This window comes from Pan troglodytes, chromosome 9, assembly GCF_028858775.2.
Source record: "Pan troglodytes isolate AG18354 chromosome 9, NHGRI_mPanTro3-v2.0_pri, whole genome shotgun sequence".
NCBI classification, from domain to species: Eukaryota; Metazoa; Chordata; class Mammalia; order Primates; family Hominidae; genus Pan; species Pan troglodytes.
Window position 1 is genome coordinate 68619999 of NC_072407.2, and position 26437 is coordinate 68646435.

General features: G+C 55.5%; 2 protein-coding genes across 3 annotated transcripts; one reads left to right on the plus strand and one right to left on the minus strand.

Annotated features, from left to right (window-relative positions):
• Positions 1-1242: 1242 nt before the first annotated feature.
• Positions 1243-6060, plus strand: TMEM151A (transmembrane protein 151A). 2 transcript variants are annotated; one of them, XM_522072.7, is made up of 2 exons: positions 1243-1490; positions 3719-6060. In XM_522072.7, exons 1-2 carry the CDS (start codon positions 1416-1418, stop codon positions 5048-5050), a joined length of 1407 nt encoding a protein of 468 aa, XP_522072.2. In that variant the 5' UTR covers positions 1243-1415; the 3' UTR covers positions 5051-6060. The 2 variants fall into 2 exon arrangements, with proteins under 2 accessions (XP_522072.2, XP_009421786.1); XM_009423511.5 differs by lacking the exon at positions 1243-1490 and adding an exon at positions 1724-1955 and having other exon boundaries at positions 3719-5141.
• A 17808-nt stretch (positions 6061-23868) lies between these two features.
• On the minus strand, positions 23869-26437 carry CD248 (CD248 molecule). The gene has a single exon (XM_003313146.6). The coding sequence runs from the start codon at positions 26400-26402 to the stop codon at positions 24129-24131; it is 2274 nt and encodes a 757-aa protein (XP_003313194.1). The 5' UTR covers positions 26403-26437; the 3' UTR covers positions 23869-24128.

The following is a 26437-nucleotide window of genomic DNA, read 5'->3' on the forward strand; positions in this document are numbered from 1 at the left end:
AGCTCATTTTCTGCCCATATTGTCTAGTTTGGGAGCAAAGCCAGACCCAGACACAGATGTGAAGATCTGAGGCCCTGGAGGGCTAGGAGGTAGCACTGGGGCCACGTGTACCTGGGAGGGGGTCATCTAATGCAAGTCAGTTCCCTTGTCACTGCAGGGCACAATGGATGCTTGTGAACTGAATCCAAAAGCTTTCTATGTCTTTTCTTTCTTTCTTTCTTCTTTCTTTCTTTCTTTCCTCCTCCTCCTCCTCTTCCTTCTTCGTCTTCTTCTTCTTCAAGACAGGGTCTTACTCTGTCACACAGGCTGAAGTACAGGGCATGATGGATGCTTGTAAACTGAATCCAAAACCTTTCTATGTCTTTTTTCTTTCTTTCTTTCTTTCTTTCTTTATTTCTTTTTCTCCCTTTCTTTCTGTCTTCTTCTTCTTCTCCTTCTCCTTCTCATTCTTCTTCTCCTTCTAGGCAGGGTCTCACTTTATCACGCAGCTGGAGAACAGTGGTGCAAACACAGCTCACTGCAGCCTCTTACTCCCAGACTCAATTGATCCTCCTGTCTTAGCCTCCCAAGTAGCTGGGAATACAGGTGCACACCACACCATCATGCCCAGCTCATTTTTTAATTTTTTGTATAGGCAGGGTTTCGCCATGTTTCCAAGGCTGCTGGAATTCCTGGTCTCCAGTGATCCTCCCACCTCGGTCTCCCAAAGTGCTGGGATTACAGGCATGAGCCACTCAGTCCAGCTTCTATCCCCATTTTTCAGATGGGAAAACTGAGGTTGAGAGTGGAGCATGCTGGCCCAAGGTCACGCAGCCTAGGGTCCCTTGTGTCCTGGCCCCAGCCTGCCTGTCCTAAGCTGAGCCCAGCACCCCTGCCCAGCCAGTGAGACCCGTCACGCTTTTCTCAGCTGTAACTACCCTCTTCTCCAAGTGAGGCTTCAGGGATGGGATCTGGGTGGGCTTAACTCTGGGCCTACTCCTTAGAGATGGGACCCCGCGAGCGCCCACCCACCTTGGAGATTCTCCTTCCTCGAGGGTTTTACAGCCCGGGAAGCTCAGGCGCCAGAGGGTTAGACCAGCTCAAGGTCGCGAGCGCGAGCGCGGCCGGAGGAGAACCCAGGGGTCCAGCCGCCCAGCGGGGGCTTCTCGGGGACGGGCGGAGCGCCCGCGGTGCCAGGCGCTGCCGGCGGCGCCGCCGGTGCCGCGGGGGCGGGGTCAGCGGAGGGCGGGGCGCCGGGCACCCGGGCCGCCAACGCCGCCGCCGCCGCTGCAGCCACGCTCGGGCTCGAGCTCCGCGCACTCCCTCCGCGGCCGCCGAGCCGAGCGGACGCCCCCGGGGGCCGCGTCGCAGCCCTCCGTGCTCCCCCCTATCATGCCCGGTGCCCGGGCTGGGGCCGCCCAAGCAGCCAGGACACCATGCCCGAGGACGGCGCTGGCGACGGCGGGGAGGTGCCCGCGCTCATCCCGGACGGCGAGCCGCTGCGGGAAGAGGTACCGGCGCTGGGGGGGCCGGAGCCGGGCCTGGTGCGGCGTGAGAGGGACCAGTGCAAAAGGCGACCCCAAGAGAGGGGCTGAGGAGGGAAGTCCCAGAGCCCCTACGGCCAATGACGTCATTGGGGTCACCTGCGCCCTGCCAAGGGTCCAGGGACCCGCGTTGGGGGTAGGGGTGGGGCGGCTGGACAGCAATATGCGGGGCGACTTCCGCCCCCGGCGCCCCCTCATCCAGCCTCGCCCGTCCTGTGACGTCAGTGCCTGGCCCCCACGCGTCCCAGTGCCGCAGCGCAGCGGGGGATGCTGCCCCCACCCCCAGGGCCGCGGGGTCAGGTCCCCAGCCCGGCCCAGCCGCTCACGAGGTGTCCGGGCAGCGCCTGCAATGCAGCAGCAGTCGCAGAGCCTAGAGGGGAGGAGGGGAAGAGGAAGGGAGGCGCCTGGGTACCCCTTCTCCTTGTCCTCGAGGTGAGGATTGAGGGCCCATTCTGCTGGCTGGGACCCCCGACGGCCCCTCCTCAGCCCTAGCCAGGAAGGTCTGCAGGACCTGGGGCCCCGAGTGATGTGTGGGGTGATAGGGTGGTGAGTGGGGCTGTGCGTGCATTTGGGTGAATGTAGCCTGCTTCTGTGTGTGTGTTGTGTGGGTGTGTGAATTGGGTGTGTGTGCCCTGTAGTCAGGTGAGGGGTGAGTGGGTGCCTGGCTCGGGTTGTCACCCAGTGGTCTAGGTGTGAGCATGTGAGTGAGTCCCTTTGTGGGCAGGTCTCTCCCTGTGGAGTCTGAGGAGCCTGGGGGTCAGTTTGCAGTGGGGGGTGGGGAGATGTGCACTGTGGTCAGGTGAAGGTCTGGTATGTCTCTGGGCTTCACTGCACGTGCAACGTGTATGTGCACGTGTGTGTCCTGTGGTGGATGGGTATGTGGTGTGTGCATGTGTGTATGTGTGTGTACCATGCTACGGTTCTGGGAGTCTGTGCCCTGGGGACAGGCGAGGGTCTGGAGTTTCCTGGGTGACAAGCAGTGTGGCCCTCCACGGTGGGTGGGTCTGTGATGAGCATGTGTTGGAGGGGCGTGGACAAGTGTGTGTGCACCTGACAGGCCTTGCAGGTCAGCTGGCGCTGTGCTCCCATGCTGGGTGATGGGGACAGGCTGTATCTGGGCTGGGCTAGGGGGTGGTTCCTCTCCTCTTGGGCCTCTGGAGGCCTGGTAGGTCTGGGGTAGGAGAGGTGGCCCCTTAACCCCCCTTTTGTTGTTCCACTTTTTTCCTCCCCTTTTTACCCTTCCCCTCTCCCCACTTTATCCCTACCTGCTTCTCTCTCCATGGCACCTGAGGGTGAGGTGGCTAGGCTGGCAGCCCTGCCAGGGAGGGTGTGGCAAGCCCTCTGAGCCAGGGAGTGGCCCCTGCTGCCCAGTAGCTGTGTCCCACCCCCTTGCTCAGCACAGACGGGGAGTGGAGGATGGCCCTCCATCTGCTCCCCACCCCAAGACTCGCATCTCCCCTGTTCTTGAGGCTCCCTCTTTCTCGTCAACTCAAAAGCCTCTGCCGAGACTTCTGAGTCCCTATGGAACAAGGGACCAGAGGGAGTCTCAGGGTAATGGTGATCATATTTATTCCCATGGCCAGACCCTGTGCTCACTTCTTCACACATATGATCTTGTTGAATCCTCACAATAGAACCAGTTTACAGATGAGGAAATTGAGGTCCAGAGAGGATGAGGGACCTGCCCAAGTCATACAGTAAGTAGTGGAGCCAGCACTGGCTCCTGGGCAGTGGAACTCCAAAGCCCATGCTGTTTACACCTCAGACCCCTTCCACCCTGGCTTCCCAGAACAACAGGACCAAGAATCAAGGCCCAGAGAGGGCAGAGATATAGCCAAGTCCACACAGCAAATCAGGGCAGAGCCAGGACCAGAACCCACAATAGCCAGTGCAAGGATCCATCCCTCCTGGCTGAGGTGGGCCTGCTGTCTCCTGTGTGCGGTTGGCCGAGTGCTAGCACGGCACAGTGGAGGATGGGTTTGGGGCAGCGAGTCCTGGGTTTGAACCTGCAGCGCCACTGTGAGTGAGCTGGAAATGTGAAGCCTGGAGCAAGCTGCTCATCCCTCTAAGCCTCAGTTTCCTCCTCTGTAAAATGGGGCTCACGGTATCACCTTCCTCAGCCGGGTTAAGCAAAGTGGCAGGCCCCACTGATGGCCCCACCTGACACAGACTTCCCTTTCTCTGCCCACCTGCAGCAGCGGCCCCTGAAACAGTCCCTGGGAAGCTCCCTGTGCCGCGAGTCGCACTGGAAGTGCCTGCTCCTCACGCTGCTCATCCACGCCTGCGGGGCCGTGGTGGCCTGGTGTCGCCTGGCCACAGTGCCGCGGCTGGTCCTGGGGCCCGAGGCCGCCTTGGCCCGGGGAGCCGGGGGCCCGCCACCGACCTACCCGGCCAGCCCCTGCTCCGATGGCTACCTGTACATCCCGCTGGCCTTCGTCTCCCTCCTCTACCTCCTCTACCTGGCTGAGTGCTGGCACTGTCACGTGCGGTCCTGCCAGGCGCCACGCACCGACGCCCACACGGTGCTGGCGCTGATCCGCCGGCTGCAGCAGGCGCCGCCGTGCGTCTGGTGGAAGGCCACCAGCTATCACTACGTGCGGCGCACCCGCCAGATCACGCGCTACCGCAACGGCGACGCCTACACCACCACGCAGGTGTACCATGAGCGCGCTGACAGCCGCACGGCCCGCGGCGAGTTTGACTACTCGGCGCACGGCGTCCGCGACGTCTCCAAGGAGCTGGTGGGGCTGGCGGAGCACGCGGCCACGCGGCTGCGCTTCACCAAGTGCTTCAGCTTCGGCAGCGCGGAGGCCGAGGCCTCGTACCTCACGCAGCGGGCGCGCTTCTTCAGCGCCAACGAGGGCCTGGACGACTATCTGGAGGCGCGCGAGGGCATGCACCTGAAGGACGTGGACTTCCGCGAGTCGCTCATGGTCTTCGCCGACCCCCGCAGCCCGCCCTGGTACGCGCGCGCCTGGGTCTTCTGGCTCGTGTCGGCGGCCACGCTGTCGTGGCCCCTGCGCGTCGTGGCCGCCTATGGCACGGCTCACGTGCACTACCAGGTAGAGAAGCTCTTTGGCGCCAGCTCGCCCCCGCCGGGGGCCGTGCCCAGCGGGCCCCCGCTGTCCCGCGTGGCCACAGTGGACTTCACTGAGCTCGAGTGGCACATCTGCTCCAACCGGCAGCTGGTGCCCAGCTACTCGGAGGCCGTGGTCATGGGCGCAGGCTCAGGCGCCTACCTCAGAGGCTGCCAGCGCTGCCGCCGCTCTGTCAGCAGCAACTCGCTGCCCCCCGCCCGGCCCAGCGGGCCCCGCCTGCCCTTCAGCCGCAGCCGCCTCTCGCTGGGCGCTGGCGGCCGGGCCACGCCAGGGGTCTTCCGCAGCCTGAGCGGGGGGCCGCTGGGGCGCCGTGGAGAGGACACGGAACCCCTGGAGAGCCCGCCCTGCTATGAGGACGCCCTCTACTTCCCGGTGCTCATTGTCCACGGAGACAGCGGCTGCCAGGGGGATGGGCAGGGTGCTCTCTGAGACCCCCACGGCCCCCAGAGTGGCCCCCTCCCCACCATTCCACCATGGGCTTAGATGCCCGAATGATTGTTGTCCAAAACAGGCGGGAAAACAGACCAGCCACACACAAGGGGCAGGGGTGAGGGTGGGGGTGGGGGTCCTTAAACAGACTAAAATGCAGTTACCTGTGGTCATTTTGGAGGAAGTGGAAGCCTAAGAATCGCCCCCAGCATGGCTTCATCCCCCAAGATGGCCGATGATCTGGCCTGAAGGCCTCTCACAAAGGGCAGGAGAAGAAGCTTCCAGAAAGGCTGGGATGGAGGAGGAGTCCTGCGGCCAGCTGTTGCCTGCAGCAGAGGCTGCCTGTGGACACTACCCTACCGGGGCTGAGGCCATGCTGGGAGCCCCCCCAGTGACGCAGAAGCACAAATTGGAGGGTTGGGGCCGTGCCCAGCCAGGTTGGCTTCCCTGGGGCTGAAGAGCTGGCTGTGGTGGCACCATGGCCTTGGCCCTGCTACTCACCTAACATTCCCATCCTCCCCTGATAGGCCCCTCCTCCTTGCCTGCCCTCTCTCCCGCTGCTCAGGGCCAGTCACTCCCCCCACATGCAGCTACCCCTACAACCTGGGGTTCCTTCTCAGGGCCTCACCTGGTCCCCACATCCCCTGGCCTCTGCTCCTGCCTCCCAAAGTCCATGTCTGCCTCCATCAGCCACACACACGCAGGGACGCCCATTCCTTGCCCTCCCGGACTTATCTACTCTTCACTTTCCTGATGATCCATGGGGCCCAGGCCTAGAGGGCATCCGAGGGGCTGGGCCTTGGCCACAGCCTCTTGGATGATGTCCTTGCTCCACCACGCAGGCCCTTGCTTCTCCCATCAACGAGTCTTGGCCCAGGGGACACTGACCCTCCCCCAGGGAGGAGAGAGGAGTTCCTTCCCTTTCAACGAGGGCTTCCACGCCCTCTAAGGGGTGGCGGGGAAGGGAGGAGGCTGAGAAGATGCAGATTAAATAAAGATACGGAATGGAAGGCCTGTGCATTCCTGGGTCATGGGTCTAAGGCCTCCACTACAAGCATTATGGGCCCCCATGGTTCAGGGCACGATGAGGGGTTCTGGGAAGGGACTCAGAATTGGGCTCCAGTGTTCCCAGGAACCAACTAAGCAGAGGAGAGGAAACCTCCCCTGCCTAGCCTGGGGCCTCTGAGACTCAAGTGTGAGGCGCTCTGAGCACCTGGCTCCCCTGACTCCGGTATCTGGGCCTGGGTCACTGCTAAGGCATTGTCAAGGTGGCCCTTGTTCCAGCTCAGTGGGACATTCCACTCTGCTGCTGGGCATGCCGAGGGCTAAGGGAGTGGTGGCCGGTCCCCAAAGTGGGGAGAAAGAGCTATGGTCTGTGACTCGAATTCGGTGCCCCCCAGCGGCTACTGACATTATCAATCTGAGGGAAAGGGCATGAAGCAGGTCAGAAGACACAAAGCTGGAAAGGGCAGCCCCAAACCAGGGCAGGCTGGCATGGAATCCAAAGGCAGAGAAAACGTCAGGGAAAAGGAAGGTCCTGACTCCCTGATGGAGCTCTGAAAGATTCCTGGACGTGGCATTGTCACATGTGCAGCAGTAAAGGGTGTTCACTGTGCAAGGGCAGTGGGCTAAGGGGCAAGCCTGCATGGAATCCAGCCTACAGGCCACTCCCCAAACTCTGGCATGGAGCTACATCCACTTGGAGAAAGGGGACCGTTTTCCTTTTCAAGCAAAGGTGGCATAAGGGCTAGTGGTGGCCCGGGAAGTGTGCTGAGAATGGGTGGATTTCCCTAAGCAAAGACATGGCAAGCAATGTCTTGGACAGCCGATGCTGCCCAGACAAAGGCCTGGTTGTCGGGCATGAGCTGAGGTGTGACAAGGAGAGAGAAGCAAGAAGCCATGGAAGGCTTTGCTGCAGCTTCCATGCCAAACCCTAGAATTTGTCCTTAAACTGGAGCAAACTGGGCAATCTGGAACCATGGAAGGGGGTTGGGCAGGGACGTGATACAGTCAAGGCTGCATTTTAGGATATTTAGCAAAAGTCCAGCTACCTGCTGGCTCTGTCGGGAGGGTGGAGTGAAAGACCAGAGTTCTCCCTGTGCGTTAACCCACAGCCTCTCTTCTTTGGGTGTGAAATCAGTTCCTCGTTCAGAAGCAAATTAGGTGGAAAACCCTGTGGTGCCCAAACATTCAACAAGGCTGCAGGGGGTGGCCAGGCACAGTGGCTCATGCCTGTAATTCCAGCACTTTCGGAGGCCGGGGCAGACAGATCATTTGAGGTCAGGAGTTCGAGATCAGCCTGGCCAACATGGTGAGACCCCCCCCACCCCTGTCTTTACAAAAAATACAAAAATTAGCTGGGTGTGGTGGCGGGCACCTGTGACAGCTACTCAGGAGGCTGAGGCAGGAGAATCGCTTGAACCCGAGAGGCAGAGGATGCAGTGAGCTGAAATTGCGCCACTGCACTCCACCTGAGACTGTCTCAAAAAAAAAAAAAAAAAAAAAAGGCTCCAGCAGGTAGGGAGGCCAGCATGCTGGTTTCAGCTCCTTGCCATGGGAAAGACCCTTTTTCCTCCATTCTGCTCTAACACCGTAGCCAACAACTGCCCACTGGCCACTCACTGTCCATTCTCCTCCCTTCCCCAATAACAGAACCCCAGTTTTGCTGCAGAAGGAAATGTGCCCAGCTAAAGGGCAACATTTCCAGCCTCCCTGGCATATATGGTATGACTGTGTGGCTGAATTCTAGGATATTAGATATAAACAGAAGGTGCTGGAAGGGATCTCCAAGAATGCCCCTTGTATAGAAGCAGTATTGATGAAGGCCATTTTTGTCCTCTCTGCTTCAGCCTGCATTCAGCCTTGGATGCATATGTGATAGCTGGAACGCCAGCAGCCATCTTGGAGCAGGAAGTGACCTTGAAAATTGTAGCCACAGGCTGGGCGCGGTGGCTCACGCCTGTAATCCCAGCACTTTGGGAGGCCAAGGCGGGCAGATCTCGAGGTCAGGAGATCGAGACCATCCTGGCTAACACGGTGAAACCCCGTCTCTACTAAAAATACAAAAAATTAGCCAGGCGAGGTGGCAGGCGCCTGTAGTCCCAGCTACTTGGGAGGCTGAGGCAGGAGAATGGCATGAACCCGGGAGGCGGAGCTTGCAGTGAGCCGAGACTGCGCCACTGCACTCCAGCCTGGGCGACAGAGCAAGACTCCGTCTCAAAAAAAAAAAAAAGAAAAAGAAAATTGTAGCCACATGCTGAAGACAGCAGAGCAACAAGGGAAAAGATCCTGGGCTTCTGATGACACCATGCAAGTTTCCATGTCATCCCTTGGGTCGCCTACCTCCAGACTTCAATGAGAAACAGAAATAAATTGTAAGTCTGCTTAAGCCCATTGCTTTTTTTTTTTTTGTCTCTATTACCAGCAGCTTTTACCAATTATCTACTGCCACATAACAAATTATCCTAACCCTAGTGGTTTAAAAGAGCAATAATTATTATGCTCTCTCCTGGCTTCTGTGGGTCAAGAACTCAGATAGGACACAATGGGGATGGCTTCTATGCTCCACGACATCCAGGGCCTCTGCTGGAAGACTCAAAAGCTGGGGCTTGAATCATCTGAATGCTCATTCACTCACATGTCTGGCAGTTGATGCTGGCTGAGGGCTGAGGGCTGAGAGCCTAACTAGGGCTGTTGGTGGGAACACCCACACAGGTCCTCTCCAAGCGGCTTGACCTTCCTCATAACATGGTGGCTAGGTTCCAAGAACAAGTATACTGAGAGGGTGAAAGCTGTATTGCGCTTTGTGATCTAGCCTCCTAAGTCACATGGCATCACTTCTGCCCCTTTCCATCGGTCAAGGCTACTATGAAGGTCCACTCAGTTTCAAGGGGAGGGAATATAGGATCTCATCTCTCTGTGGAGGCTTGTCAATGTCACATTGTTAGAAAAGCATGCGGGATGGGAGATATATTAGTGGTCATCTTCAAAAATGCAATCAACCGCTGAGCCAAATGCCATTTGCCATTCCTAACTGATTGATACCTGTAAAGTGATCTGCAAAATGAACACCAAGCTCTTTATAGTGCTGGTTTAAGGAAGGAAGGTGGTGGCATGTCAGATATGGGCCTGCTCAGGGCAAAGTGAGCTGCTCAGATCATTTATGGGGACCTTCAGGCCTATGGTAGATTAAATATGGCCACAAATTCTTTGCCACTCCTCTCCTCAAGAGGTGGAATCAGGCCGGGCGCAGTGGCTCACGCCTGTAATCCCAGCACTTTGGGAGGCCAAGGCAGGTGGATCACTTGAGGTCAGGAGTTCAAGACCAGCCTGGCCAGCATGGTGAAACCCCAACTCTACTAAAAATACAAAAATTAGCTGGGCGTGGTGGTGTGCACCTGTAGTCCCAGCTACCTAGGAAGCTGAGACAGGAGAATCACTTGAATCCAGGAGGCAGAGGTTGCAGTGAGCTGAGATCACGCCACTGCACTCCAGGCTGGGCAACAGAGCAAGGCTCCATCTCACAAAAAAAAGAAAAGAAAAGAAAAGAAAAGAAGTGGAATCTGTTCGCCCTTTAAATCTGGGCTGGACTTGTGATTTGCTGTGACCGATTGGATGTGAGGGAAGAGATGTTGGCCCACTTCTGAGGCTAGGCCTCAAGGACTCTCGCAGCTTCCACCTTTGCCCTCTTGCAATCCTGAGACCACCATCTGTAAAGATGTCCAGCCAAGCCTCCTGACAGATTTGAGGCTGCGTGGAGAACTGAGGCCCCCAGCCAAGAGCCAGCATCAGCTCCAGATATGGCATGACAGAGGCCATCTTAGACACTGTAGCCCCACTTGAGCCGCAGATGACAGGAGCCTCAGGAGTGACCCAAGGTGAGACCAGCAGGTGAACTACCAAGCTGATCCCAGCCCAGACTGCTGTCCTATAGAATGAGGGGAAATAAATCCTTGTTTTAATCCACTACATTTTGGAGTGATTTGTTACATGTTACATGATCACTGTCACAAGGCTGTAAACCCACCTGCACCTCATGAGGGAGGGCACTGGGCCTGCACAGCCAGGAAGAGGAGGGATCCAGAAGCCCCAGTGTTTGATGGACAGCTCTCAGCTCACAATCTCCTGATGGGAGATGGGGTGGCCACGTGTTCAGACTCTCTTGGAGTCAACATCAAGCCAAGGTGTTCTCTTCTAAACCGTTCTCAAGAGAAGAATTCATGCCTGAGGAGGGGTGCAAAGCCTGGCTCCCAAACCCCAGCGGCCTCTGCCTCTGCTCTCTCCTGACATGGGCTACCCACAGCATGGCAGGAACAGAACCTGTAATTTCCACCCCTACCATCACCTGCTCCTCTCTGTCTTCCATCTCAGGAAATAGAGCTACCATTCAGCCAGTTGCCTAAGCCAGGCACCGGCACGGCAAGCCTCTTCTTTTTTTTTTTTTTTTTTTGAGATGGAGTCTCGCTCTGTCGCCCAGGCTGGAGTGCAGTGGCCAATCTCAGCTCACTGCAAGCTCCGCCTCCCGGGTTCATGTTCATGCCATTCTCCTGCCTCAGCCTCCCGAATAGCTGGGACTACGGGTGCCCGCCACCATGCCCGGCTAATTTTTTGTATTTTTAGTGAGACAGGGTTTCACTGTGTTAGCCAGGATAGTCTCGATCTCCTGACCTTGTGATCTGCCCGCCTTGGCCTCCCAAAGTGCTGGGATTACAGGCATGAGCCACCGCGCCCAGCCGCCTCTTTTTTTTTTTTTTTTTTTTTTTGAGATGGAGTCTCACTGTCACCCAGACTGGAGTGCAGAGGCGTGATCTCAGCTCACTGCAACCTCCGCCTCCCGGGTTCAAGTGATTCTCCTGCCTCAGCCTCCTGAGTAGCTGAGATTACAGGCACATGTCACCACGCCTGGCTAATTTTTGTATTTTTAGTAGAGATGAGGTTTCACCATGTTGGTCAGGCTGGTCTCAAACTGCTGACCTCGTGATCTGCCCACCTCAGCCCCTCAAAGTGCTGAGATTACAGGCGTGAGCCACCCCGCCCGGCTGTCTCTTCTTTTTTTGAGACCGAGCCTCGCTCTGTTGCCCAGGCTGGAGTGCTGTGGCGTGATCTCCGTTCACTGCAGCAACCTCCGCCTCCAGGGTTCAAGTGATTCTCCAGCCTCAGCCTCCCGAGTAGCTGGGATTACAGGCACCCGCTGCCACGCCCATCTAATTTTTGTATTTTTAGTAGAGATGAGGTTTCTCCATGTCGGCCAGGCTGGTCTTGAACTCCTAACCTCAGGTGATCTGCCTGCCTCAGCCTCCCAAAGTGCTGGGATTACAGGCATGAGCCACCACGCCTGGCCTGTTCTTTCTTTAAAACTTTGTATTATGTAAAATTTCAGCTTGTAATCCCAGCACTTTGGGAGGCTGAGGTGAGAGGATCACTTGAGCTTGGGAGTTTGAAACCAGCCTGGGCAAGATAGTGAGAGCCCATCTCTACCAAAAAGTTAACAATTGGCCAGGTGTGTTGGAGCTCACCTGTAGTTCCAGCTACTCAGAAGGCTGAGGTGGGAGGATCGTTTGAGCTGGGAGGTCAAGAGGTCAAGGCTGCAGTGAGCCGTGATTGTGCCACTGCACTCCAACTTGGGTGACACAGCAAGACTCTAGTCTCAAAAATAAAATAAAATAAAATATCTTTCTTTCTTAAATTTTTTTTTTTTGTTTTTTTTTTTTTAGACAGAGTCTCGCTCTGTCACCCAGGCTGGAGTGCAATGGCGCAGTCTTGGCTCATTGCAACCTCTGCCTCCTGGGTTCAAGTGACTCTCCTGCCTCAGCCTCCCGAGTAGCTAGGATTACAGGTGTGTACGACCACACCTGGCTAATTTTTCTAAAAAATAAAATAAAATTTCAAACATCACAAAAGCAGAAAGATTGGTGCAGTGAGGCCCCTTCTACTCAGCACCCAGTGCTGTGGTGATCATCCACCTGCAACCACTCTGGGCTCCATCCACACTCAGCCCCACTTATTTGGGCTCCAACCGGATTATTTGAAGAAGACCTAGAAGCTGTAGCATTTCGTCAGCTCCCCTCACCCGCCCCACCACGCGTGATATCGACCACCCAAGATTCTACTCAGAACACAACACACCCCACCTCCTCTCCACCCCAAGCCACCTTGCTCCAAGTGCCCAGGATTCCTCCCCCATGACTCCGACAGGCCTCCCACGCCCACTTACTCCTGCAGCCTATGCAGAGACCTCATGTAAATCAAATCACGTCCCCATTGGTTTCTGTCTGAAGTTCTCTCCCACCGACTCTCAGCTCGCTTTGCATTTCCTTTCGGCCACTCACCATAAGTTACAATTATTTTCATTTATTTATGCACGAGTTTCTTTATCTGTTTCTTCTATTAGAATTAAGGCCATGGGGCTGGTCATGGTGGCTCACGCCTGTAATCCTAGCCTTTGGGAGGCCGAGGCGGGCGGATCATGAGGTCAGGAGATCGAGACTATCCTGGCTAACACGGTGATACCCTGTCTCTACTAAAAAAAAAAATACAAAAAATTAGCTGGGGCGTGGTTGCGGGTGTCTGTAGTCCCAGCTACTTAGGAGGCTGAGGCAGGAGAATGGTGTGAACCTGGGAGGCGGAGCTTGCAGTGAGCTGAGATGGCGCCACCGCACTCCAGCCTGGGCGACAGAGCAAGACTCTGTCTCAAAAAAAAAAAAAAAAAAGAATCAAGGCCATGGGAGGCGAATAGTTACAGGGCCAGACCCTTGAGTTGGTTGAATAATTCCAACTCTCCACTACAACCTGAGAAGCCCTGGGCAAGTCACTTATTCTCTCTCTTCTTCAGTCTTCTCATCTGCAGAATGAGAGATGACAATAGAACCTATTTACTTCAGGCCGGGCGCGGTGGCTGACACCTGTAATCCCAGCAGTTTGGGAGGCTGAGGCAGGCGGATCACGAGTTCAGGAGATCGAGACCATCCTGGTCAACATGGTGAAACCCCATCTCTACTAAAAATACAAAAATTATCCAGGTGTGGCGGTGTGTGCCTATAGTCCCAGGTACTTGGGAGGCTGAGGCAGGAGAATTGTTTGAACCTGGGAGGTGGAGACTGCAGTAAGCCAAGATCACGCCACTGCACTCCAGCCTGAGTGACAGAATGAGACTCCATTTCAAAAAAATAGATAGATAGACAGATAGATAGATGATAGATAGATAGATAGATAGATAGGAGATATATAGTTTTTTTAAAATTCATAGACAGGGTTTTGCCATGTTGCCTAGGCTAGTCTCAAACTCCTGGGCTCACAAGATCCTCCTGCCTCAGCCTCTGCAGTAGCTGGTACCAGAGGTGTACACCACCATGCCCAGCTATATATGTTTATATTTTGTAGAGATGGGATCTCCCTATGTTGCCCAGGCTGGTCTCAAACTCCTGATCTCAAGCAATCCTCCCACCTCGGCCTCCCAAAGTGCTGGGATTACAGGTGTGAGCCCCTGTGTGCCCAGTCAAATTTTTTTTTTTTTTTTTTTTGAGGCAGAGTCTCGCTCTGTCACAGAGGCTGGAGTGCAATGGTGAGATCTTGGCTCACTGCAACCTCCACCTCCCAAGTTCAAGAGATTCTCCTGCCTCAGCCTCCTAAGTAACTGGGATTACAGGCATGTGCCACGATGGCCAGCAATTTTTTGTATTTTTAGTACAGACAGAGGTTCACCATGTTGGCCAGGCTGGTCTTGAACTCCTGACCTCAAGTGATCCACCTGCCTTGGCCTCCCAAAGTGCTGGGATGACTGATGTGAGCCACTGCACCCGGCCTATAAATAAATATATATTTTTAAATATTTATTTATTCCCCATCTAATCTTATAGACGGCCTTATCTAAGGCTCTCTTATTTATTTATTTATTTTTGAGACGGAGTCTTGCTCTGTCTCCCGGGCTGCAGTGCAGTGGCATGATCTTGGGTCACTACAACCTCTGCCTCCTGGGTCCAAGCGATTCTCCTGCCTCAGCCTCCCAAGTAGCTGGGACTACAGGCATGTACCACCATGCCTGGCTAATTTTTGTATTTTTAGTAGGGATGGGGTTTCACCATGTTGGCCAGGCTGGTCTCAAACTCCTGACCTCAGGCGATCCACCTGCATCGGCCTCCCAAAATGCTAGGATTACAGGCAGAAGCCACTGCGCTTGGCCAATAAATATTTTCTTAAAAGATACTATGTGACCGTGTTTAAATCAGGGTCTCAAGCATAGGAAGTGCTCAATAAAGATTGCTATCATCATCATTTGCATTATTATAAATTACAAGTGGACGCTCCCTCTTACAACATACGCACACTTCACCAGCAGCCAGCGCGGTGCCTGGCACACATAATGGATGTCTAGTCAATCTGTGTTAAGTGAATGATTCCCGATCTCCTACCAACACTTCCAACTTCCTGGGGTTAGCTGGGTCCTGAGGGCCAAGTGGACCACGGCCCAGACCAGCCAAAGTTTTCATTGCTTGGCCACACTTGCAGTGGAGCTTTTCTGATCTTTGGTTAGTGGGCTTGAGAACTTAGGGCACCCAGGGAAGCACTTGCCACCTACCTAATCCAGCAAACCATGGCATTCTATGTTTCCTCCTTGGATCCAGACCCCAGACCACTAGACCCCTAGAGCTTCCCCGAGGTGGCAGGCCCAGGTGCATTCATTTTTTGTGAGTTTCATCTTCCCTCTTACATCACACCTGCTGCCTTCTGTTCTTCAGAGCCCGTGAGTATGAAGTCACTGCTGAGATGGCCTGGGATGTATCTGGAAAGGGCAAGGAGGATCAGGCATCCAGCCAAAAGTTGGATACACCCTGAGTGAGGATGGGGAAGGTGCACTGCTGCCCTTCTGGGTAAAGGTCAAAGCTCCTGGAAGTCAGATTCAACAGAGACCAAGACAGACAGATTGGCTAAACTGATGACTACATATCAAATGTAGCTGTGCCACATCTGCTCCAAGGAGGCATTTCTGTCCAGAATATCAGCTGAGACTGAAATTGGCTAGTTCTCAGTAACCCATGGTCACAGTCCAAAAGATAGATGTATTTTTCTTTTTTCCTTTTTTTTTTTTGAGACGGAGTCGCGCTCTGTCACCCAGGCTGGAATCCAGTGGCGCAATCTCGGCTCACTGCAGCCTCTGCCTCCTGGGTTCAAGTGATTCTTCTGCCTCAGCCTCCCAAGTAGCTGGGATTACAGGTGTGTGCCACCACGCCCCACTAATTTTTTGTATTTTTGGTAGAGACAGAGTTCCACCGTGTTAGCCAGGATGGTCTCGATCTCCTGACCTCGTGAGCCACCCACCTCGGCCTCCCAAAGTGCTAGGATTACAGGCATGAGCCACTGCGCTTGGCCATAGATGTATTTTTCTTCTCTTTTTAAAAAACATATAAAATAAAACGGACCAAAATACGAATACTTTTTTCAGTAGAATAGTTTCAATTTATGTGTTATAAAAGCACAATACAGGCTGGGCGCAGTGGCTCATGCCTATAATCCTAGCACTTTGGGAGGCCAAGGTAGGCAGATCACTTGAGGTCAGGAGCTCAAGACCAGCCTGGCCAACAGGGCAAAACCTTGTCTGTACAAAAAATACACGCCTGTAGTCCCAGCTACTTGGGAGGCTGAGGTGGGAGGATCGCCTGAGTTTGGGAGGTTGAGGCTGCAGTGAGGCATGATTGTACCACTACACTCCAACCTGGGTGACAGAGTGAGACCCTGTCTCAAAAGAAAAAAGCACAATACATTATAAAAGACAATAACATTGTGCTATAAAAGACTGCAAAAGTGGGCCAGGTGTGGTGACTCACACCTGTAATCCTAGCACTTTGGGAGGCCGAGGTGGGCAGATCACCTGAGGTCAGGGGTCTGAGACCAGTCTAGCCAACATGGTGAAACCCTGTCTCTACTAAAAATACAAAAATTAGTCGGGGGTCGTGGTACGTGCCTGTAATCCCAGCTACTGGGAGGCCGAGGCAGGAGAATTGCTGGAACCCAGGAGGCAGAGGCTGCCGTGAGCCGAGATCGTGCCACTGCACTCCAGCCTCGGCAACAGAGCGAGCCCGTCTCAAAAAGAAAATTAAAAGAAAAGAGAAAAAAAGACTGCAAAAAGTATAGAGACTATTTTAATAAAGATCAAATTCCGGTTGGGCATGGTGGCACAAGGCTATAATCCCAGCATTTGGGGAGGCCAAGGCCAGAGGATTGCTTGAGGCCAGGATTTCCAGACCAGTCCCGGCAGCATACTGAAACCCCTATCTTTAGTTAAATTAAGTTTTAAAAAAATGTTTTTTGAGACAGGATCTCACTCTGTCACCCAGGCTGCAGTTCAGTGCTGTGATCACGGCTCACTGCAGCCTGGACCTCCTGGGCCCAAGTGATCCTCCTTCCTCAGCCTCCTGAGTAGCTGGGACTACAGGCATGCACCACCACATTTTTCATTTGTTTTATTTTAAGAGACAGGGTCTCACTATGTTACCCAGGCTGGTCTCAAATTCCTGCGCTCAAACCATTCTCTTGCCTCAGCCTCCCAAAGTGCTGGGATTATAGGCGTGAGCCACCTCGCCCAGCCTAATTTTAAAAAGATCAAGTTCAAACCTCCATAATTAACTTCTGAGATGAAAACATAATCATGTAGAAACTCAAACAATGTGGACATACATGAAGTCAGGAGTAGGAGTGCCCTCTGTTGCTTTCCAAAGCCAAACTGGGAAACCACGGGTAGGAGTGCTAGGACTCCTCGTCATGCTTAAGGTGGTGGTGCTGGTGGTTTCTGGGACTCTCCCAGCAGTGGGATATAATGGAAACTCAAATCTGACCTTGAACCTGGACCTCGGTTTTGAGCCCCAGATTCGGGTAGCCAGGTGTCTTACCAAGCAGTCCACTTAGATAACTTCCCAACACCTCAAACTCAACATAGCCCAAGCTGACCATACCATCTATCTTCCCAAAGCACCTTTTTCACCTATGTCTCCATCTCCGTGCGTGGCATTACCCAGGAGAGGACCTTTCTTCTCCTTCAATTCAGCCAGTCACTGGGTCCTGTTCAAATCTTCCTGCCGGCCACCCCTCAATGTTGCCGTCTTCTCCTTTTCCAACTCTGCCTCTGCCTAAGGTCTCTTCTTGCCTGGGCAGTGCCCTAAGTGGTCTTATCATAAGTATACTTGCTGTTCTCCTATCTAGTTACTTTAGTATCCCTCATCCCTAGTGGAGTCTCTGAGGCATAGCAGGGTCTCAATTAATATTGAATAAATGAATGCACAGTTTATTATCTTAGTGTGCAGGGGGCTCCAGTGGCCTCTACCTGTAATAGCCCTTGGGTCAGAAGGCAATATGGGAACTCTGAGTGTAAGTTACCCTCTTAGGAACCGGGAAAATAGCCTAGGTGCTCTGTGGGCAAGTCCTGCAGTAAAACACCTGGGAGGGTAAAACACCTGGGAGGGCAGAAAATGAAATCTACACTTTATTATTTGCCTATTAGTGAGAGAAACTGCCACATAAAAGTTGCCCATCACTTTTTATCTAGCTGGTATTAAGACACAAGTGGCTGAGCGCGGTGGCTCACGCCTGTAATCCCAACACTTTGGGAGGCCAAGGCAGGAGGTTCACCTGAGGTCAGGAGTTCAAGACCAGCCTGCCCAACATGGCGAAACCCCCCGTCTCTACTAAAAATACAAAAATTAGCCAGGTATGGTGGCAGGTGCCTGTAATCCCAGCTACTCGGGAGGTTGAGGCAGGAGAATTGCTTGAACCCAGGAGGTGGAGGTTGCAGTGTGCTGAGATCAGAGGTGGAGTTTGCAGTGAGCCAAGATCACGCCATTACACTCCCGCCTGGGCGATAAGAGTGAAAATCCATCTCAAAAAAAAGCCAAAACACAAATACCTCTTTTCTGTACAAATACTTTTTTATTTAATTAATTAATTTTTTAGACACGAAGTCTTGCTGTATTGCTTAGGCTGGCCTCAAACTCCTGGATCAAGCGATCCTCCTGTCTCAGCTTCCTAAAGTTCTGAGATCACAAGTGTGCGCCACTGTGCCTGGCCAACAAGTATTTCTTTTCTTTTCTTTTCTTTTTTTTTTTTTGAGAGAGAGTCTCACTCTGTCGCCCAGGCTGGAGTGCAGTGGCGCAATCTTGTCTCACTGCAACTTCGCCTCCCGGGTTCAAGAAATTCTCTCGCCTCAGCCTCCCAAGCAGCTGGGACTACAGGCGCGTGCCACCGTGCCTGGATAATTTTTTGTATTTTTAGTAGAGACGGTGTTTCACCGTGTTAGCCAGGATGGTCTCGATCTCTTGACCTCGTGTTCCGCCTGCCTCAGCCTCCCAAAGTGCTGGGATTATAGGCGTGAGCCACCGCGCCAGGCCGCCAACAAGTATTTCTTATGTTGTTTGGACCTAACTTTTTTTTTTTTTTTTTTTTTTTAAAGCAGGGTCTCTCTCTCTCTCTCTCTGTTACCCAGGCTGGAATGCAGAGGCATGATCTCGACTCACTACAACCTCCACTTCCTGGGCTCATGTGATCCTCCCACCTCAGCCTCCTGAGTAGTTAGAACCACAGATACATGCCACCACACTCCGCTAGTATTTTTGTATTTTTTTGTTTGTTTGTTTTTAGAGACAGGACTTTGCCATGTTGCCTGGACTGGTCTCGAACTTCTGAGCTCAAGTGATCTGCCCGTCTCGGCCTCCCAAATTGCAGGCGTGAGCCACCGCATTATGAAATGGAACTGTGGAGTAATTCTTTCATGACATTCATAGGCCAAAAAATACCTAACAGCAGTTCGATAGTGTCATGAAAAAATTACTATGTTGTTGGACCTATTTATGAAATGAAATTGTTAGGTATTTTTTGGCCAATGGTGTCAGGAAAAAATTACTGAGACACCCAAGACAAGTGAAGGAGAGTGTTCGAAGCCTCTACCTCAGGGATGTGGTGGGCTTCAGACGTCAGTTTCTGCTGATTCAGCTCTCCCCGTGATCAGTTACTGGACTCTGTCTTCAGGGATCCCCAGAGCCAGCTAAAGCAGATGGTGTCTTTGATAGCAGCTTCCTGCACCATCCTGAAGATACTCATAGGCTTCAAGCAGGAAACCTTAGTTTTCCTCATATAGAATCCTTCCTCCTCTATAGTATCTCTGCTTTTCAAATGAGGAGGCAAACATAGAGCAATAAAGGAATGTCCCTGAGGTCCCCCAGCCATTAAGCAGTGGAGCTGGCATGCAAACAAGGCTGATGCAGAGTGCTAGCTCTTACCACTGTGCTAGTTGGCCTCCCAGGAAAATCACTGGACTCACTGAAACCAGGCTAACACATGGGCCGACAGATGCCCCAAGGCCGCACCTCGCCTGGGCACACGGTCCAGATCCCACGATCCCAGCAAATGCTTTATTTACCAGCATCACCTGCCAAAGCCACAGACGACAAACTCTCCTTGGGGGAGGAAGGCTTCAATCTCTCTGGTCAATCTCAGTGCCGTCAGCCTCTCTGAGAGTCTGCGTCTTGCAGCCTCACCCTTAAAAGTGAGTTTCCCAGGGTGTGGGCATTTTCTTTTCTTTTCTTTTTTTAAACAGAGTTTCACTCGTCACCCAGGCTGGAGTGCAGCTCACTGCAACATCCACCTTCTGGGTTCAAGCGATTCTCCTGCCTCAGCCTCCTGAGTAGCTGGGATTACAGGTACCCTCACCATGCCTGGCTAATTTTTGTATTTTTAGTAGAGACATGGTTTCGCCATGTTGGCCAGGCTGGCCTCGAACTCCTGACCTTAAGTCATCCCCACGCCTCAGCCTCCCGAAGTGCTGGGATTACAGGCGTGAGTCACTGCGTCTGGCCAGGTGTTGGCATTTTCTGATTAGAGACTTGGCTATCACATATGGACTGGCTTTGCTGTAGGGGGTAAAGATCACAGGATCTGCCTGGGTTCAAACCCCCACTTACTAGTTGGTCAACTAGGGCAGATGGCTTAATGCAGTTAGGCAAGTGCCTTCAGCTTCCTACTCTGTAAATTGTGGTAAGAACGGCACTTACTTCTTGGAGGTTGTTATGAATCTTACATGGATTAAGCCAAGTAAAGCCCTTAAAAAAGGACCGGGCATGTAAGAAGTGCTTCAAGGCTGGGCATGGTGGCTCATGCCTGTAATCCCATCACTTCGGGAGGCTGAGGTGGGTGGATCACCTGAGGCGAAGAGTTCAAAACCAGCCTGACCAACATAGTGAAACCCTGTCTGTATTAAAAATACAAAAATTAGCCGGGCGTGGTTGTGGGTGCCTGTAATCCCAGCTACTTGGGAGGCTGCGGCAGGAGAATCGCTTGAACCTGGGAGGCGGAGGTTGCAGTGAGCCGAGATGGCGCTATTGCACTCCAGCCTGAGCAACAAGAGAGAAACTCCGTCTCGAAAAAACAAAAACAAAAAAAACAAAAACAAAAACAAAACAGAAGTGCTTCAAGCATTCACTATTATTATCGTCATTATTTAGCACTAAACCCTATTTACATTTGTAATGGCTAGTGCACGAGCATTGGAACCTGGTCTGGAAAGTATCCCTCTCCCCAGGCCTGATTTGCCCGGAGGTGGGTAAGGGCAAGGTTGGCAGCTAAGGCAGGAAGCAAAGGGCCCAACTGGAGCTCAGTGGTGTCAGCTCCCTTCCTCCTCAAGGGTTGCTCCCTGTCTGTCCCACTAATGTTTGAAAAATATTTTACTGGGCTCCTAGCCCTGAACTTCAGCGTCTCCTGCCCTCCAGGCTGTTATTTTCAGAGGTAGAGATGAGAGCTGAGATAGGGTCTCCCTTGAGACACTGTCCCTAAAAACTACGACCTTCAGCTCCTAATTGAGGGCTTCCCCGCCCAAACCCACCCCTTCGCAACACACCCCCCAGGGAAGGTGTCTAGCCTTTGGAGCACTAGGTGGGGGCGGGGGAAACCTGGTCCTAGGAATTCTAGGCCGCCAGATGAGAGGCGATGCTTTCGCCCTCCAGGCGAAAGGATTTGTCGGGGAGAGACAGCAAGAGTTCGACCAGCCAGCCACTTTAGAGATTGTCAGGGGCGCTCAGCTCATAGGGTGGCTCGAGGGCCAGTGCGAAGCTCCCTTAGGGACGAATTTCCACATACGACGAAAGGCATCTGCGAAAGGATGGGCTGTCCCGTGGGGGAAGTCGGCAGATATTTAAGTAACACTAACATTTAACGAATTAAGCAGCTATTTCTATTTACTGAGCAATTAGTACGCTTTGAGAGAGAGGCCCTACCGAGACCTCGCGGTGGCTGTAAGTCCGCGGGGCCGAGGCCAGGTGGCGCCAAAAGCCCATCGACGCCATCTGCCCGGCTGTCCGGGCCCAGTCTCCGGGCTCGCCCAGAGAACCCGAAATCTGGACAAACGGAAACCGTAGGTGGAGGAAGAAGAGGGCTCCAGGGCTAGGTTCAAGGGCATCGTGGTGAGAGATGAGGGGTTCGGAGGACTGGTGGATCTGGGCATATCGCGAAGGTGGTAAGGGACCCAGGGGTGGAGTGGGCGGTGCTTGCGCCAAGAGGGTGAGCCTGAGTGTGGGCGGGGCGTGCGATAACAGGCTCGCTCGGTAGCGCTCTTCGCAGAGAGGTATTTGTGCGCTACGCCGCAGCCTGGGCGCTCTGGGTGGGCGGGACTCCAGGGCCCCCAGGGGCGTGGCTTGCATCTTTCGTGGGCGGCCCCGGGGGCGGGGCTCCGTGTAGGTGAACCGCTACCTCCGCTCGACGTGTGAGGTGTGACAGTCCTGCGAGGGCGCAGTTCTTCCACTTTTGTGAGCTTGAGAGGGGGCGGAGCTTGTAGCTGGGGACGGAGCCTGAAGAGGAGGTTGAGGGGAACTTCACACGTTTCCCTGGACGGCGGAGTTTACATCGTCCCCCGACAGAGTTAAGACTTCTGAGGGATTCCCTGCTGTGTCCAGGGCTCTGTGAGGCGAAGCTTGCAGTTGTGTTGGGCGGGGCCTGTAGCGCCGCGTGAAGAGAATGTGTAAACTCGGGGCGAAGTTCATACCTCCTAGAAGCCGAGACTAATAGTTCCGCCAATCTGCGCGCGCCGAGCGGAGGAGGTGGGGCTTGTAGGTTGTGGGCGGGGACTGGGCGGGGCCAAGAGGGCAGGGGGCGGGCACAAGCGCTGCTGGAATCTTTTGAGTTGGCAGGGGCGGGGCTTGTGGCTTTGTGGGCGGGGCCTCTGGAGAGCTCCCGGGGGCTCTCTTCTGTTCTGCAGCGAGTAGCCGTGGCTCGTAGCTCCCGGGTCCGGGCTGATACCGCCGGAGTATGCAGTTCGCCGCCGCGCCCGAATGAGGCGGGGCCTGCGAGTAAGTGGGCTGAGCCCGGGCTGGGCGCAGGCCGGGGCTCTGCCCTAGGAGGCCGTCTGTTTAGGCCCGCACGCAGCTCCGCATCTGGTGCTCATTACCAGATGACAAAGAGCCGGCTCTGGGCCCCCTTCCCCACTCCCATCCCCCGCCTCCGACTGCAGTGTATTTAACTGTTTCCTGCCCTCGAGGCGCTCTAGATCCCTACCCGAGGTCACGGAGGGGACTCCAGACCATCCCGTCTCTGCAGGCCTTGTCGCTCCCCAGGCTTCCTCACCCCCTTCCCAGACTCAGCCGTCTGGGCCGCCTCGCAACCCTCAATGGCATCCAGCAAACCTGCCCGACGGCGTCTCCGAGGTTAAAGCTGTGCAGGATCTGGCGGGGACGTCTGGTTTGAGTTAGGGGAACGTGAGAGCGGGGACCGGGGGCGGTGCGTAGCGTTCCCTCCGCCCCCTCCGCGACCCCCTGGTTCATCCCCAGCTCCGGCCCCTCCTTTCCTGGTTCCCTGGGGCCCAGCTCAGCCTTCCAGCTCAGGTCCAGGCCCGAAGGGGGCGCTGGGCCACTCCTCCTCGCCTGCCCGGGTGGTCGTGGCGGCTCTGCCCCGTCCTAATTAGAGGCCCCCAAGAGGCTGTAACTGAAAAATTACAGAGGCGGTGGGAACTGGCGCCTCCCCTCCCCAGGTCTCACCCCCGCCCCCCAAGGCAGTGAGCCCGAAATGAGGGAGGTCACTCCCACCAGGCTGTGATCTTTGACCAGGCCCTCCAGTTCCTGGGACACCTCAGTCCTGAGCAGCCGGAGCCCTCGCTCAAGCTCGGGTCTGCTGAGCTCTGTCTGTCCCCCACCACCCCCAGCCAACATGGACAAGAGCAAAGTGCGGCCCTGGCAAAAGGAGGCCTTGCTCCTGTGGCTATCCAAGCAGTTAGCATGGGATCTCTCCCAGGTTCCCGGCCTTTCCCATCCCAGCCTCCTCCCCGGAGCAAGCGGAGGAATGCCTCCAAGAGCACCCACAAACCAGGGGTTGGCAGTCCCCTTGAGTTACCCTGAGCCCCAGCCCCCAACTTCCGCGAAACTTACAGGGATGGGAAGGGAAGTGTCTGAAGAAAGGAGCAACTCACCCACTAGACCCCTCCTTCACTCCTCTGAATCACCAGCCCCAGAGCCTACTTTGACCCCTAAACCCCAGTCCGGTTCAGCAGATGCCCTAATTCCACAACCGTCCCCCAGATTCAGCCCCACCTTCTTGGAGCTTTGGTAAAATAAGGAATAAATATGAAATTCTCCCCATGCCAAACCTCCCACTGCTGGGCTCAACTGTGTGACCTTGGGCAAGGCTCTGCCCTCTCTGGGCTCCTGCTTCCCTGAGAATCTCTGAGGCATACCCTCCCTTAAAGGGATCTTACCTTATCTCTTTGAGGACTCAGACAAACTGAAGGAAGATCCCTCCTTTTTGCTGAGTCCTCCCAGAACCTCCCTTAAGCACCAGTGGGGGTCAGAAGCCTTGGGTAAGGTTGACACCCCATTTATTGGAGAAGACCCCAGCACCTGCCCCCTGAGGTCTTAAGGGCTTTGGTGTATCCTTGGTCACGAGCGCTGGGCCAGGAAGCAGAGTTCCTGAGAGCCAAGTCTAGTGGTTGAGAGAGGACCCTGGCTGGGCCTGGGGAGCAGGAAGCCATCTGTCCAGCTGGGCAGCCCCCATGGGTCCCTGGTGCAGCCCCGGCCATGTGTCCAGCGCCCCATACTCCATGAGGGGGGTCTGCACCCCATCACACGCTGGTTCTGCAGGTCTGCACCCCTGTGAGGCTGCCCCTGGGGGGCATGGGTTCTGTTGGGCTCTTGCTCCCAGCATGGATGACCCAGCGATAGCAGTCAGTGATGCGCTTGTTGGGTGCATGGGGGCCACAGCGGGTGCAGTACACGATGCCCAGTGCAAGCAGGACCACCAAAAAGACACACGTTGGCACCAGGAGCGCCACCAGCAGCCACCGGTCATCCCTCTGGCTGTGCTCGGCAAGACCAGCCTCCCCCAGGGCTGTTGGGGCTGCTGTGGGAGCTGGTGAGGGCAGCCACAGGGCCAACTTGGGACTGGGGCCATCTTCCCTTGGGATTTGGGGGGCTTTGGAATGGGGATGTGTAGGGCTGATGGGTGAGGTCTGGTTAGTGGGGCTCTGAGAGGGCAGGAGGGTGGGGAGGGCTGCGGGCTGGGTGGCAGCAGGCACAGAGATTTGATGGGCAGGAGACACAGGGGACCTGGAAGTGGTGGTCAGAGAGGGCTGGGCAGTTGGGATAATGGGAAGCTGGGTGGCCTGGGTTCTGAGGACAAGGGCATCTGGGGCTTGAGGGGGTAGCTGGGCACCGAGGGTGGTGACCAGAGGGGCATGGCTAGGTGGGATTCCAGGCAAACGAGTGGTGGTCTGGGTGCCAGCGACCCGGGTGTCTGGAAACATGGGGGACTGGTGGGCAGGGAAGAGCTCCGGATATTTGGTTGAGATCATGGGGGGCTGGTGGGCAGGGGGCTGTGCTGGATGAGAGACAGAGAGAATACCAGGTTGGTAGGCAGAAGGCAGATCTGGATAGTTGGCTGCGATCACGGGGATCTGGTGGTCACGGGACAAAGCTGGGTGTGTGGCAGGGATCACAGGAGGCTGGTGGGCAGAAGGCAGTGTGGGGCGCGTGGCAGAGACCACCACAGGCTGGGTGACGGAGAGCACTGAGGAGTGGTAGGGGACCCTGGGGGCACTGAGCGGGGGTGGCCAGGTGGGCTCCGGGTAGGGTATCTGTGGCTCTCTGTCCTCTGGGAAGCTCGGTCTATAGGCCAGGGCAAAGTCAGGCGGCTGCGTAGGCTCCATCCACAGGATCCCAGGCATCTCCGTCCAGCCACCATTGAAGGCCTTCCAGGCCTCGTCTTCATCTTCCTCATCCTCCCCGTCATCCAGCAACTCATCTCCGAGGTCCTGGGAAGCCTGGGCACCCATGGCCCCTGCAGGGCTGCAGCTGATGCCATCAGCCTCCAGCTCATGTCCCTCGCTACAATAACACTCGAAGCCACCAACGTAGTTGACACACATCTGCTGGCACACACCGGCAATCTGGCACTCATCTGTGTCCACACAGCGGTGTGGATCATCCTCCGCTGGCCGGAAACCCAGGCGACAGTGGCAGCTGTAGCCTTGTGGCCCACCGGGCTCACACTGCTGCTCGCACGGAGCCTGGGCACAGGGGTCCTCGCAACTGCGCCCGTCTGCTGCCAGCCGGAAGCCCTCAGTGCAGCGGCATGACACGTGACCATCCACCTCCTCCACACATTCGTGTTCGCAGCCCCCGTTGTCAGGGCTGCAGCCAGTCCCCAGGCACAGGGGCCCAGCCCGTGACCAGCCCACACCTCCCTCAGGCTGCTTCACGCAGAGCAGAGAGGCTCCCCTGCCAGCCTGGCACTGCACAGCGGCCACGGAGCCGAAGGGCAGCCACTCAAACTCTGTGGAGACCAGGTGGAAGGGCGTGGTATACACGGCTGGGCCGGCCTGGCCCGCCTCATCTTGCAGCGCCGGGCAGGCGCCCTCGAAGCCAAACTGGCACAGGTAGCCGTCGACAGCCAGCGTGCACGAGCCCTCCAGCCAGCGGTGCTCGCCACTTGCCTCCAGGGCCACACAGCGCTGGGCCGGGCAGGGGCCTCCAGAGGCTGGCTGGGCCCAGTTGGTGAAAGCCGTGTCCTGGTCCCCTGTGGTCCACGTGAAGCCGCGCAGTGGGCGCTGCAGCTGGCATTGCCGGGCCTGCCGCTGCAGCCCGATCCACAGCAGCCGGCTGGCTGGGCCCGCACCCACCAGGCTGTCCACACGCTGGGCCTCCTCGGGGGTCCGAGGAGTGGCCAGGTCGCCCCCCAGCTCGCGGCAGGCTCGCCAGGCCTCCAGGAAGGTGCGGCGCCGTGGGAAGAGAGCGTAGCAGCTGCTGGGGCCGCAGGCGGCACGGGGCTCAGCAGCCCAGGGGTTCTGGCCCAGTGTGGGCCCTGCGGCCGCCCAGGCCAGCAACAGGCGCAGCAGCATCGCGATGCCCCCGGACTGGTCCGGCCCCGGGCCGG